We start from the raw sequence: 12,896 nt of genomic DNA, 5'->3' as shown, positions 1-12,896 counted from the left end.
AGGCGCGCGACGCGAAGGAATCAGATCAAATCATGTACAGCCATGTAGGGGCGCGGTCTGCGCGTCTGGTGGACCCCGACGCGTCGGGGCCAAATTACATTGATTTTTGATGAAAGAAGGCGCGTGTACGTGTTTTCTTTATTAGTGCCACTCACATAAGCGCCACAAAAACACAACAAACGGACCGTAGCGCACCACAAACACGGCCGTTCCGTTCATCACGTGACCAAAAGCTGGGATGAGTCAGACGCGTAGCCCATGTTTGGACGACGCGGTATATTGGCTCTCGCACCCATTCCCCCTTCTTCATTTCTCTTCATCTCCTATCGCACCAGTTACCAGCTAGCTCAGAGCACTATCACGCACTGGCAACGCTGCTGTCGCACCCCTGCACATTTCTTGCTCCCCTTCACCTTGCACAGCGGGCTGTAACTTGTGAGTGGTCGCTCATGGTCATCGTCATCATCGGTGATGGCTTAGACGTCACGCGCGTACTCAGACTGACGTCCTACGCAGCTTTCAACCAGCTCTGAAGAGCACCACTTGTATCTTTATCTAACGTGTTCCTCATTGCCTCTGCCCAGCATGGTTATGTGGATTTACAAGCGTGACGGCCGCAAGGAGCCTGGTGAGTTTTTCTCTGCGCGCGTCTGACGCGACGCGTCAAAATGAGAGAGGTCCATGCTGACAATAACAGTCGCGTTCGACAAGGTACGCATCAACAACACAACCAAAGAACCAGACAACTAACATCTAGGTCACTGCTCGTATCAACAAGCTGTCGTACGGTCTCGACACTAACTTTGTCGAGCCCGCGATCATCACCCAAAAAGTCGTCCAGGGTATCCACCCTTACATTGTGAGTGCCACGCCCTTGGCCCGCCACCGGACCCTAGAGCTGACCCCATCAGACCACTGTCGAGCTCGACAATCTTGCTGCTGAGACCGCTGCCGCGCTCTCCCCCATGCACCCTGACTGGGCCATCCTTGCTGCGCGTATCGCCATCTCGAACCTGCACAAGGAGACCAAGAAGCAGTTCTCGCAGGTGATTGAGGACCTGTACCAGTGGCACAACCCCAAGACTGGCAAGCATGCCCCCATGGTCTCTGAGGAGGTCTACAACATTGTCTCCAAGAACAAGGAGGCTCTTGACGCCGCGATCATCTATGACCGTGACTTTGCCTACAACTACTTCGGTTTCAAGACCCTCGAGCGCTCTTACCTCCTCCGCATCGACGGAAAGATTGCCGAGCGTCCCCAGCACATGCTCATGCGTGTTTCCGTTGGTATCCACGGTGATGACATTGAGAAGGTCATCGAGACCTACAACCTCATGAGCGAGCGCTACTTCACCCACGCCTCGCCGACGCTCTTCAACTCGGGCACCCCCCACGCCCAGATGTCGTCCTGCTTCCTCGTCGCCATGAAGGAGGACTCCATTGACGGTATCTACGACACTCTCAAGACCTGTGCTCAGATCTCGAAGACTGCCGGTGGTATTGGTCTCCACATCCACAACATTCGTGCCAAGGGCTCGTACATTGCCGGAACCAACGGCTACTCTAACGGTATCGTTCCCATGCTTCGTGCCTACGACGCTACCGCTCGTTACGTTGACCAGGGTGGCAACAAGCGCCCGGGTGCCTTCGCCATCTACCTCGAGCCCTGGCACGCCGACATCTTCGACTTCCTGGACCTCCGTAAGAACCATGGAAAGGAGGAGGTTCGTGCCCGTGACCTCTTCTACGCCCTCTGGATCTCCGACCTCTTCATGAAGCGTGTCGAGTCTGACGGTGACTGGACCCTCATGTGCCCGGCTGAGTGCCCTGGCCTCGCCGACGTCCACTCCGAGGAGTTCGAGAAGCTGTACGAGAGCTACGAGCGTGCCGGTAAGGGTCGCAAGACCATTAAGGCCCAAAAGCTCTGGTTCGCCATCCTTGAGGCTCAGACCGAGACCGGTGGTCCCTTCATGCTCTACAAGGACGCTGCCAACCGCAAGTCCAACCAGCAGCACCTCGGCACCATCAAGTCGTCGAACCTCTGCACTGAGATCATCGAGTACTCGTCCCCTGACGAGGTTGCCGTGTGCAACCTTGCCTCGATCGCTCTCCCCGCCTTCGTCAACTTCGAGACCAAGACCTACGACTTCAAGAAGCTCCACGAGATCACCAAGGTTGTCACCCGCAACCTTGACCAGGTCATCACTCGCAACTACTACCCCGTCCCCGAGGCGCGCAACTCGAACATGCGCCACCGCCCCGTCGGTCTCGGTGTCCAGGGTCTCGCCGACACCTTCATGGCTCTCCGCATGCCCTTCGACTCGCGCGAGGCTCGCCAGCTTAACCTCCAGATCTTCGAGACCATCTACCACGCCGCCCTCGAGGCCTCGTGCGAGATGGCCCAGAAGCTCGGCAAGTACCCCTCGTACGAGGGCTCGCCCATGTCGCAGGGCAAGATCCAGCCCGACCTCTGGGGCGTCGAGCCCACCGACCTCTGGGACTGGACTGAGCTCCGTGCCAACATTGCCCAGCACGGCGTCCGCAACTCGCTCCTCGTTGCCCCCATGCCTACTGCCTCTACCTCGCAGATCCTTGGCTGGAACGAGTGCTTCGAGCCTTACACCTCGATGCTCTACTCGCGCCGTGTCCTGTCTGGTGACTTCGCGGTTGTCTGCCCCTGGCTTCTTCGCGACTTGATCAACCTCGGAATTTGGGACGAGGAGATGAAGAACCTCATCATTGCTTCCGGTGGCTCCATCCAGCATATCCCCAACATTCCTGATGACATCAAGGCCATTTACAAGACTGTCTGGGAGATCTCGCAGAAGGCGGTTATCGACCTCGCTGCCGACCGTGGAGCGTTCATCGACCAGTCGCAGTCGCTCAACATCCACCTCGCGAACCCCTCGTTCTCCCAGCTCACCTCGATGCACTTCTACGGCTGGAAGCGTGGACTCAAGACTGGTGCCTACTACCTCCGCACCCGTCCTGCCGCCAACGCCATCCAGTTCACTATCGACGCCAAGACCCTCAAGCAGGCCAAGGCCAACGAGTCGCAGGGCAGCCGCCCCTCGTCGAGGAACACTGCGTCCAAGCCCGCTCCCTCGGTCAACGAGCTCACTGAGCCCATGCGCAAGATCAAGATCGAGACCACCGCTCCCTCGCAGGTTCACCCTGCGGTCACCGCCGCCTCGCGCGCCCGTGGCGGCAGCGAGTCGCCGAATCCGTCGGAGAACGAGGAGGTCTCTTACGAGGAGGCCAAGCGCCGCGCCGACGAGCGTGCCGCTGCCGCTCTCCAGTGCTCCATCGACAACAAGGACGCCTGCGTCATGTGCTCGGGCTAGACGGTGATGACGATCAGGTAGTTGCGTAGGAGTTTCATTGTTGTACAATCACATTTACTTAGTTTATTACATTTTATGTCCCCGTAAAACGTTGCCAGTCATGAATAGATTGAGCATTGCAATGCTGCAGATTATAGTATGATGCTGAATGTGGCGGGCGGGTGCAGTCAGCGATCAGCACGGATTCCAGAAACCCGCTTCGGAAGGCTGTGGGAGCTCCGCTGAGACCTGTCGGAACGACGCCGAGGCAGCCTCTGAGACTCAAAAAGCTCCAGGTCATCACGATGGTACACACTACTGCAGAACCGACACTTCCACTTGCGGCGAGGGCGGTCGAACATGATCTCACAGAGTCCTTGCTGTTAGCTACCCAACGATGGTCACTCACCTCCACCACCACACTCGTCCGCAGGCACAGAGCAGGGTGCCCACGAGTAGAAGATGAACTTGCCAGAGTTCATCCTTGCAGCTAATTATGGCTACAAGCCCCAGAGTGACCCAAAGATATAACCAGATGGCCTGGCAATACACATGCTGCATTCTCCCTTGACAGTTCAGCTGCTTCGAGCATGTGGCCCTGCCGTCTTTGTTACTTCAGCACTAAAAGACTCAGGTGACGCGTCTGCCATCCAGTCGCACTGTGCAGTGCACTGTAATGGCTTCGGACAGCTACCCAACATGCGCATGCCTAAAAACTTGCAATAGTTTGTGCATGCATGCCTCGTAAGCGTTGTGCAGACAGTCTCATGATGAGCTCAGCGTAGATGGGTACCACGTGGTCTGAGCCGGTCAGGAACTGTGGCGGAACCAAAATTTCTGTGGTGGACTGAAATCTTCACGCTTGTGTCATGGATCTTGAGCCTCGAGAAATCCTCATCCAGGTGGTCGTCGCTACGGTCGTCTTGACCATCATCCAACCATGACGTTCGACCCGCTGTCGCCCTCCAAGGCGACTTCTTCCAAGTACCCCGACAAGTCGACGTTCCGCACGCTCACCCGCGAGCGTGCGTTCCGCCACCCCAACCCCAACGGCCCCGACTATGCGACGCACGAGGAGCTGGTGCGCCCCCACATCGAGAGCTTCGATGCTCTGACAGAGGGCGACGACGGCCAGCCGGGCCTGCTCCAGCTCGGTGTTCAGGATATCGGAGAGAAGATCATCTTCGACGGAAAGTCGGAGGAGGGCCTGCCTTACGGCAACAAGATCACTTGTGCGTTTGTTGTTTGTATAGAAGCGGAGCTGGGCTGGTGACTGACCTTCCTCAGACCGGATATCCCAGGTTGCCCTCGGTAAGCCCCTTGTCTCCGACAGGGACAAGACTGCAGTCGAGCGCCGCATCTTCCCCAGCGAGGCGCGTGAGCGTCTCACGACCTACCGCTCCCGCCTGACTGTGACGATCAAGTGGAAGGTCACCACTGCCGATGGAACGACGAGGGAGTCTGAGGAGGTGCGCGAGTGCGGTATGCTGCCTATCATGGTCAAGTCTGCGCGCTGCAACATCCGTGGAATGCCCGCCGCCGAGCTTGTCAAGCACGGAGAGGAATCTTCGTCCTGGGGAGGCTACTTCATCATCAACGGTAACGAGAAGCTCGTTCGTTACCTCATTCTTCCCCGCCGTCACCATCCCATCAACCTCTACCGCCCCTCGTTCGCCAAGCGTGGTGTTTCTTACACCCCGTACGGATGTCAGATCCGCTGCGTCCGTCCGGACCAGAGCGCGTGCACCAACACGATCCACTACCTGTCGAACGGTGGAGCGACGCTCCGTTTCGCCTGGCGCAAGGTCGAGTACATGATTCCTCTCGTTCTTATCCTCAAGGCGCTTGTCGACGCCAGCGACCTCGAGATCTTCGAGGGTCTTGTCCAGGGCGAGTACGACAACACGTTCCTGACGGACCGTGTCGAGCTTTTGCTCCGTGGCCAGAAGAGCTGGAACCTGCAGACCGGCACGCAGTGTCTCGACTACCTTGGTGACAAGTTCCGTGTTGTTATGAACTGCCCGGACGACTGGACCAACGTGCAGGTCGGAAGCTACCTCCTTAAGAAGGTTGTTCTTGTCCACCTTCCCCAGCCCCGCGAGAAGTTCCGCATGCTCCTCTTCATGCTCCGCAAGCTCTACTCGATGGTCGCCGGCACGTCGTGCCCGGACAACCCCGATTCGCCGCAGCACCACGAGGTCCTCCTTCCCGGTTTCCTCTACGCGATAATCATCAAGGAGCGCTTCGACGAGTCGCTCAACGCCGTCAAGGCGCAGATCAACATGGACATGCGCCAGGGACGTGCTAAGAGTTTCGACGACCCCAAGTACTTCCCGTCCGTCCTGACCAAGGTCAACTTTGACGTCGGTTCCAAGCTCTCCTACTTCCTTGCGACGGGTAACCTCGTCTCGCCGACAGGTCTCGACCTTCAGCAGACGTCTGGTTTCACCGTCGTTGCCGAGAAGCTCAACTTCTACCGATACCTGTCGCACTTCCGCTGTATCCACCGTGGAGCGTTCTTCGCCGAGCTCAAGACGACTGCCGTCCGTAAGCTGCTTCCCGAGTCGTGGGGTTTCCTCTGCCCTGTCCACACGCCCGACGGATCGCCCTGTGGTCTTCTCAACCATCTTTCGCACACTTGCCAGATTGTCGTCAAGCCCCTCGACACGAGCAAGATTCCCCAGCTGCTGTCTGCTCACGGCATGACCCAGGTCTTCGCCACCGGTATCGACGGCAGGACCAACGTCGTTGTCCAGCTCGACGGCCGTGTCATCGGTTGGGCCTCCCCGACCAAGGCCAAGGAGCTCGCGGACTTGCTCCGCAAGCTCAAGACCGAGGGCGACGCCCGTGTCCCGCTCGATCTCGAGGTCGGCTACGTCCCCGTCACCAAGGGAGGACAGTACCCCGGTCTGTACCTGTTCGGCTCGCGCTCGCGCATGATGCGCCCCGTCACTTACCTCGAGAACGACAAGATGGACCACGTTGGCACGTTCGAGCAGGTGTACATGGATATTGCGATCAAGCCGGAGGAGGTTGAGAAGGGTGTCAGCACGCACGTCGAGCTCGACCCGACATCGATGCTTTCGGTCCTCGCCAACCTGACGCCTTTCTCCGACTTCAACCAGTCCCCGCGTAACATGTACCAGTGCCAGATGGGTAAGCAAACGATGGGAACACCGTCTACCGCCCTCCAGCACCGTACGGACAACAAGTTCTACCGCATCCAGAACCCGCAGACGCCGATCGTTCGCCCGTCGCTGCACAACGACTATGGATTCGACGACTTCCCGAACGCGACGAACGCGATCCTCGCCGTCATCTCGTACACGGGTTACGACATGGAAGACGCGATGATCCTGAACAAGTCTTCGCACGAGCGCGGTTTCGGTTACGGTACGGTGTACAAGGCGGATATTTTCGACCTGAAGGATGCTGCGCGGTCGCGCACCGCCGCGCCGACGTTGCACTTTGGTCTCGGACGCGATGTCAAGCCCGACTCGCCGTGGCGCCAGTTCCTGGACCAGGACGGTCTGCCGCAGCTCGGCACGCGTGTCAAGAGCGGTGACCCGCTCTGCGCCTACATTGACGACACGACGGGCCGTACCAAGGTGCACAAGTACAAGGGCGACGAGACGGCGTACATTGACGAAGTCCGTGTACTCGGCTCGGACCTGGGCGACTCGGAGCTGCAGAAGATTCACATCAAGCTGCGTATCCCGCGTTCGCCCGTTATCGGAGACAAGTTCTCATCGCGTCACGGACAGAAGGGTGTCTGTTCCGTCAAGTTCAAGGACATTGACATGCCGTTCTCTGAGTCGGGCATGCGCCCGGACGTCATCATCAACCCGCACGCGTTCCCGTCGCGTATGACGATTGGAATGTTCGTCGAGATGCTGGCCGCCAAAGCCGGAGCCGTGCACGGACAGTGCCAGGACGCGACGCCGTTCAAGTTCTCGGACGCCGAGGGCCCCGTCGAGTTCTTCGGCGAGCAGCTCCGCAAGGCCGGGTACAACTACCACGGCAACGAGCCCATGTACTCTGGCGTGACTGGCGAGGAGATGCGCGCCGACATCTTCCTCGCCCCCTGTGCGTACCAGCGTCTTCGTCACCAGGTCAACGACAAGTACCAGGCCCGTTCGACCGGACCCGTCGACCCCCTCACGCGCCAGCCCGTCAAGGGCCGCAAGCGTGCCGGAGGTATCCGTTTCGGAGAGATGGAGCGCGACGCGCTCATCGCCCACGGCACGTCGTTCCTGCTCCAGGACCGTCTCATGAACTGTTCCGACTACTCGACGGCGTGGGTGTGTCGCGGGTGCGGCTCGCTCATCTCGCTGGGCTTTGACGATTCCGTCGGCCCCACCAACGACGGGCGGCCGAGGCAGTATTGCCGCATCTGTGAGCGGAACGAGCAGCCGGGAGCCCTCGACGGCGCCGTCCAGGACAAGAGCGTCGGTGTCGTCGCCAAGCGCGAGAGCACCGCCACCGCCGCGTCCTCCAAGATGGACGTCATCGCCGTCCCGTACGTCTTCAGGTACCTCTGCGCCGAGATGGCGTGCATGGGCATCCGCCTCAACGTCAGCGTCGCATAGGTGTAGGAGAGTAGTCATAACAAGCAAAGCAAGAGTTCATACCCCTTTCATTAGGTCCCACAATTTCTAGAGTTATCATGCATAGTTTCGGCATTGGCATCAGTGGATCGGTGACTAACGGGCATTGAGCAGCGGAGATGATGGGTCAGCTCCGAATGGCGGCGGACTTCGGAGGATAGAGTCCATTTTGGGCACGCAGCATGCGTTGTCAGCTTGTCGGACAGTGAGTAGAGGCGTCAGAAGAGTCATTGGCTGACGCCTTGGCGTAGGGTCACGAAGGAGTGAGGGTGTGATGTGGTGACGAACGTGCACGCAGTAACCCTGGCGGCGTCTCCGTCTGAGCCACCTGGGCCACCTGATTATGTGCTCTCGTTACCTCAGTCTAGGCCAGACTATCAACGTCTTGCTTCTGATCTCGTAACGAGAGGTACAGGCCTGCACAGTGACAGCAAGCTTGTTGCTAAGGAGACTTGTGAGAGGAAGAACAAACGTGACCCCCATGCGTGACTTGTGAAAACGAAGCAGGTGCGGCATCTACAGGAGTAGTTGTTGGTTTGTGCCGAGCTGATCGCCGAGCGTGCCGGACCTGTCGACAGGAATTCGAAAATAGATCGTCGGTGCCCCCACCTGGTTCCTTGCAGTGGCCAATGAGACCCCCGGGTTAGAGCGACGCGCATCACCTGTTCATGCCGTTGCTCTCATTCTCGGTACCTACCGCCCATGTCATGGGGTCCGCCTCCTCCGTCATGCATCAAGAGATCTTCTCTTTGACACAGCTGGCCAACAAACTTCTGTTTGCCTCTGCACCATCCATCACCATGCTCCGCTCACTCTCCCGTGCGCGCCCCCCACTCCGCGCCCCGACTTGCACGAGGGCTGCGACATACCCTGCTCACTACTACAACTACAAGAGCCCCAACGATATCCCCATCCGCACAAACCTCAGGGGATCAGAACTTCTCAACACCCCCGCCGTGAGTATGCCTTCCCTCTTCGGAGCGTCTCTTCTGCTGCTCTGCTGCCGGCGCCGCCGTGTCCGCCGACACCTGTGACAGCGCGACAGGCGTCTTCCCCATCGATCGCGGCGGTGACGTCATCCGCTGGCTTGTTGTCACCTCACCGCAGCCACTCACCACTCCGCCCCTGGCGACACTCCGAAGGCTAACGACCAGCTCAACAAGGGCGCCGGCTTCAGTCGCGAGGAGCGTGCCGTGTTCGGACTCGAAGGCTTCCTCCCTTACGATGTGCACAGTCTCGAGCGCCAGGCGCTGCGAGCGTACAACCAGCTCAAGAAGCAGCCGTCCGTCATCCAGCAGCATGCCTTCCTTGCGAGTTTGCGGTGAGTCCAAGTGGCATATAGCTTGCAAGATGACGTTCAGCTAACCCCCAGAGACCAGAACCAGGTCCTTTTTTACCGCTTGATGCAGGACCACTTGAAGGAGCTCCTCGGCGTGCTCTACACCCCTGGCGCGGCGCAGGCCGTCGCGCAGTACTCGAACCTGTTCCGACGACCGATCGGATGCTTCCTCGTGAGTCTGAGCTGCCCGCGGCTGATCTTCAGCTAACATACAGTCGTATCCTAACAAGGACGGCATGCGCGCCCAGCTGCTCGCACACCTGCACGACATCAACCGCGTCGCCGACGTAGCCATGGCGTCCGAGGATCCTAAGGAGACGATCGACCTCGTCGTGGTGACTGATGCCGAGGCGATTCTGGGTATCGGCGACCAGGGTGTTGGTGGTATCACCATCTCGACGTCTAAGTCGGCGCTCTACACCCTTGGAGCGGGTATCAACCCGAACCGTATTCTGCCTGTTATGCTCGATGTTGGAACGAACAACCACGCCCTGTTCTCCGACCCGCTCTACATGGGCTGGAAGCGCACGCGTCTCCGTGGCAAGGTGTACGATGACTTTGTCGACCAGTTTGTCCAGACGTGTCGTGAAATCTTCCCGAAGGCGGTCATTCACGTGAGTATAGCCAGTAGGCGACGACGCTTAGCTGACGTGACAGTTTGAGGACTTTGGCATGGCGAATGCGTACCGCTTCATGCAGAAGTACCAGAACCAGATGCCGTTCTTCAACGACGACATCCAGGGTACCGGCGCGGTGACGCTTGCGGCGCTGATCTCGTGAGTGTCGTCAGCTTCGTTACGCTCTTCCGTTTAGCTAACGTCAGCGCGCTCAAAGTGATCAAGTCGCCACTGGAGGACCAGCGCATCGTCATCTACGGCGCTGGATCAGCAGGCATGGGCATCGCGAACCAGATTCTGGACGGACTGATGATCCTGGGCGGTCTGTCTCGCGAGGAGGCGCTGAAGCGCTTCTGGTGCGTAGACCGCCAGGGTCTGCTCCTGGAGTCGCAGGGCAACTCGCTCCGCCACAGCCAGATCGCATTCGCGCGCCCAGACAGCGACATTGCCGACTGGAAGCTTGAGAACCCCGAGCTGCCGAATGAGGCGCAGCTAATTGACGTCGTGCGCCACGTCAAGCCGACGGTGCTCATTGGTACGAGCACGAGCCGATGCGCTTTCGACGAGGAGGTCGTCAAGACCATGTACGAGGGTACGAAGGAGAACGGAGGCAGCGGCCGACCGATCATCTTCCCGCTCAGCAACCCGACAGAGCTGTGTGAGGTCGACCCCATCGACGCACTCAACTGGACGGACGGAAACGCACTCATCGCAACGGGATCGCCGTTCCCGCCGGTACCGATGCCGGACGGCAAGGAAGGTGAGGTGTAGCTGACATCTGCTCTTGAACCAAGCTGACCACCGCAGTTCCAATCGCCCAGACGTGAGCTGAGATCCAACGGTGGTTAGCTGACTCACAGTAACAACGCGCTCCTGTACCCCGCGCTCGGTCTCGGCGCCATCCTCTCGGGGGCCAAGGTCATCTCCCCCGCCATGCTGATGGCGGCGGTACATGCGCTCGCCTCCCAGTCTCCAGCACTCAGGGACGAGAATGCCGCCCTGCTCCCCGATCTCAGCGACGTGCGCACGGTCAGTGTGCCGATCGCGTCCGGCGTGATCAAGCAGGCGATCGACGAGGGCGTCGCGACGGACGAGGAGGCGATCAAGACGGCCAAGGAGAAGAGCGAAAAGGACCTGCAGAAGATGATCGCGGACAACATGTGGAACCCGGTCTACAGGCCGCTCGAGCTTGTTGATTAGGTGCGTTGCGGATGCATCACGTTCTGTCATAGAGCATGAAAGCAATACGCTGCGAAGCTATGCCGGAAAGGTTTTGTCAACGAGAGCATTCAGTGAGCTCAGAGACGATAGCGACGGCCAGTTGTCTTCAGAATGCCCAGGTGGGTCACCTGCATTGCGGGCATTAGTCGGGGCATTGCGAGAGTAACTATCAAATCAATGACCTCACGCGTCATCGGACCATGCGCCCAAGGTGAGCACAGTAGCACATCGATACGTCACGCAAGCGTGCAAACGTGCAAGCCAGCTTAGCCCCGCACCTGGACACCCCCGGCGGCCGGCGGCGGGCTTTCCGGGAGAACGGGTCAAAGGGTGAAAAGCTAAGGCCTTCTCCGGCTGCTCCGGCTGCGAGATGAACCGCGGTGCAGTTCACGCAGTACGTGACCGTCTCGGAACTACTCACCTCCAGAAGTGCCGCTGGCCGCGGGCCGCATGCACTGCGGTGTGACGGACTTGAAGTTGACGTCTTCACAGATCACAGTTGCACAGACACCACGGGGCGAGGGCGAAGCAAGGCGCAGATCAGTAACGGGTGGGTGAGGCGCGCCGGTCAAACTGTTCCCTGTTCCTTGATGAACACCGGTGGGGTGCGGCGAAGCAGCTGACGAGCTATGAGATCATGAGCTGCGAGATGCCTTGCTGATCGCGAATGACTTCGGAAGCCCGCAGCCCGCGCAGCTCATAAGCTTCGGACGAGGTTGCTGCGCAATGTTTCCAAGCTCCCGCCATTGCTGTCGCACGACAAGCTACTGGAACGTTGGCGGAATTGGCGGCTCCGAACCGCGTAATGGCTGAGGCCGCGGCTACTGTGCTCTCTGCGCGGGCACCTAATCCTCCGCTGTTCAGGCGGCAAAGGCGGCAAAGGCAGCAAAGGCAGCGGCCTCTTTGGCTCCTCTGATCGCGAATCGGAGGCCGCTGGTGCGTCGCGATCTTGGGCCGCGCACTGTGCAGCCCGCTGTTGCCATTCCGCCAATCGCCGAGCTGGTCTCCCCGGGTTCCGGAAGTCTCAGCGGATGGATCTTGATAACCTGGTCACTGATCACTGAAAGCACTTATCTGATCACGCCAGTCGCAGTACCACACTAAGTGCTCACTGCAGTCTGAAGGAGAGCAACACAGAACCGATAGAACCGATTGCCCACAACACCGTAACTGAGCCCTACTGGCAGCCGCAAACGTGACCGTCTGTTTAGCCTCGTCTTTGTGATCAGTCACGCTCAGCGCAATCACGCGCGCAGTTGCGGACACCTCGTTGGGTCCGCAGCGCGACAATGGCTTGCAATTGAGGAACGCCTCCCGAGCACCCCGTGTGTGCCGGCGCGTGCCGCCGTGTACACTAAGCGGGGCGCATTTGGCTGCGCGTTCTGCGCTCCATTACCGTCACTTGCGCCCGCAATCCCCGCAAGCGCGCGGAGATGCCTGCGAAACTACCATCAGCCTCGCACCCGTGCACGCACACGCGCACACAGATGACGCAGCTCTGCGACGACCTGCGTTTTTCCCACAGTCCGGTAACCTCTTGTCACCGGGACGGTCGAATGGTATATAACCTGGTCTTCTGCTCAATCTCATTTCTCCACGCCTCTCCAACCCTCTCCCCTCCTGCCCTTCGCTCGTCGACACCTACCTCTCGTCGAGCGCTGGTTCTCGATCTTGTCCCCTCCTGTCAAGCAGTCGCCTCACCTATAGGAGCCTTTTCCCACCCGAGCCCCGTGCGCTCGCCAGCCCGGTCTGGAAGTCTCCTCCCCGTCAACCGTTCTTTCCGTCTACT

At 59.2% G+C, this 12,896-nt stretch overlaps 3 protein-coding genes across 3 annotated transcripts; all 3 read left to right on the top strand.

Moving 5' to 3' along the window:
• Positions 1-585: 585 nt before the first annotated feature.
• On the top strand, positions 586-3,344 carry A1Q1_04362 (ribonucleoside-diphosphate reductase large chain; the record flags this gene model as incomplete). The annotated part of the gene is made up of 4 exons (XM_014322728.1): positions 586-628; positions 698-711; positions 758-859; positions 912-3,344. The coding sequence occupies 4 exons, from the start codon at positions 586-588 to the stop codon at positions 3,342-3,344; spliced, it is 2,592 nt and encodes an 863-aa protein (XP_014178203.1).
• Positions 3,345-4,263: 919 nt separating this feature from the next.
• Positions 4,264-7,912, top strand: A1Q1_04361 (DNA-directed RNA polymerase i polypeptide 2; the record flags this gene model as incomplete). Its single annotated transcript, XM_014322727.1, has 2 exons — positions 4,264-4,555; positions 4,611-7,912. The coding sequence occupies 2 exons, from the start codon at positions 4,264-4,266 to the stop codon at positions 7,910-7,912; spliced, it is 3,594 nt and encodes a 1,197-aa protein (XP_014178202.1).
• Positions 7,913-8,730: 818 nt separating this feature from the next.
• A1Q1_04360 (malate dehydrogenase) lies at positions 8,731-11,086 on the top strand (the record flags this gene model as incomplete). Its single annotated transcript, XM_014322726.1, has 9 exons — positions 8,731-8,890; positions 9,038-9,251; positions 9,303-9,441; positions 9,485-9,883; positions 9,927-10,045; positions 10,093-10,242; positions 10,300-10,646; positions 10,694-10,709; positions 10,747-11,086. The coding sequence occupies 9 exons, from the start codon at positions 8,731-8,733 to the stop codon at positions 11,084-11,086; spliced, it is 1,884 nt and encodes a 627-aa protein (XP_014178201.1).
• Between the last annotated feature and the right edge of the window lie 1,810 nt (positions 11,087-12,896).

The sequence above is a fragment of the Trichosporon asahii genome (genome assembly GCF_000293215.1).
Source record: "Trichosporon asahii var. asahii CBS 2479 unplaced genomic scaffold scaffold00070, whole genome shotgun sequence".
Taxonomy (NCBI): domain Eukaryota; kingdom Fungi; phylum Basidiomycota; class Tremellomycetes; order Trichosporonales; family Trichosporonaceae; genus Trichosporon; species Trichosporon asahii.
The sequence above is the reverse complement of the archived record's forward strand: the minus strand, read 5'-3'. Positions and strand labels throughout refer to the sequence as shown.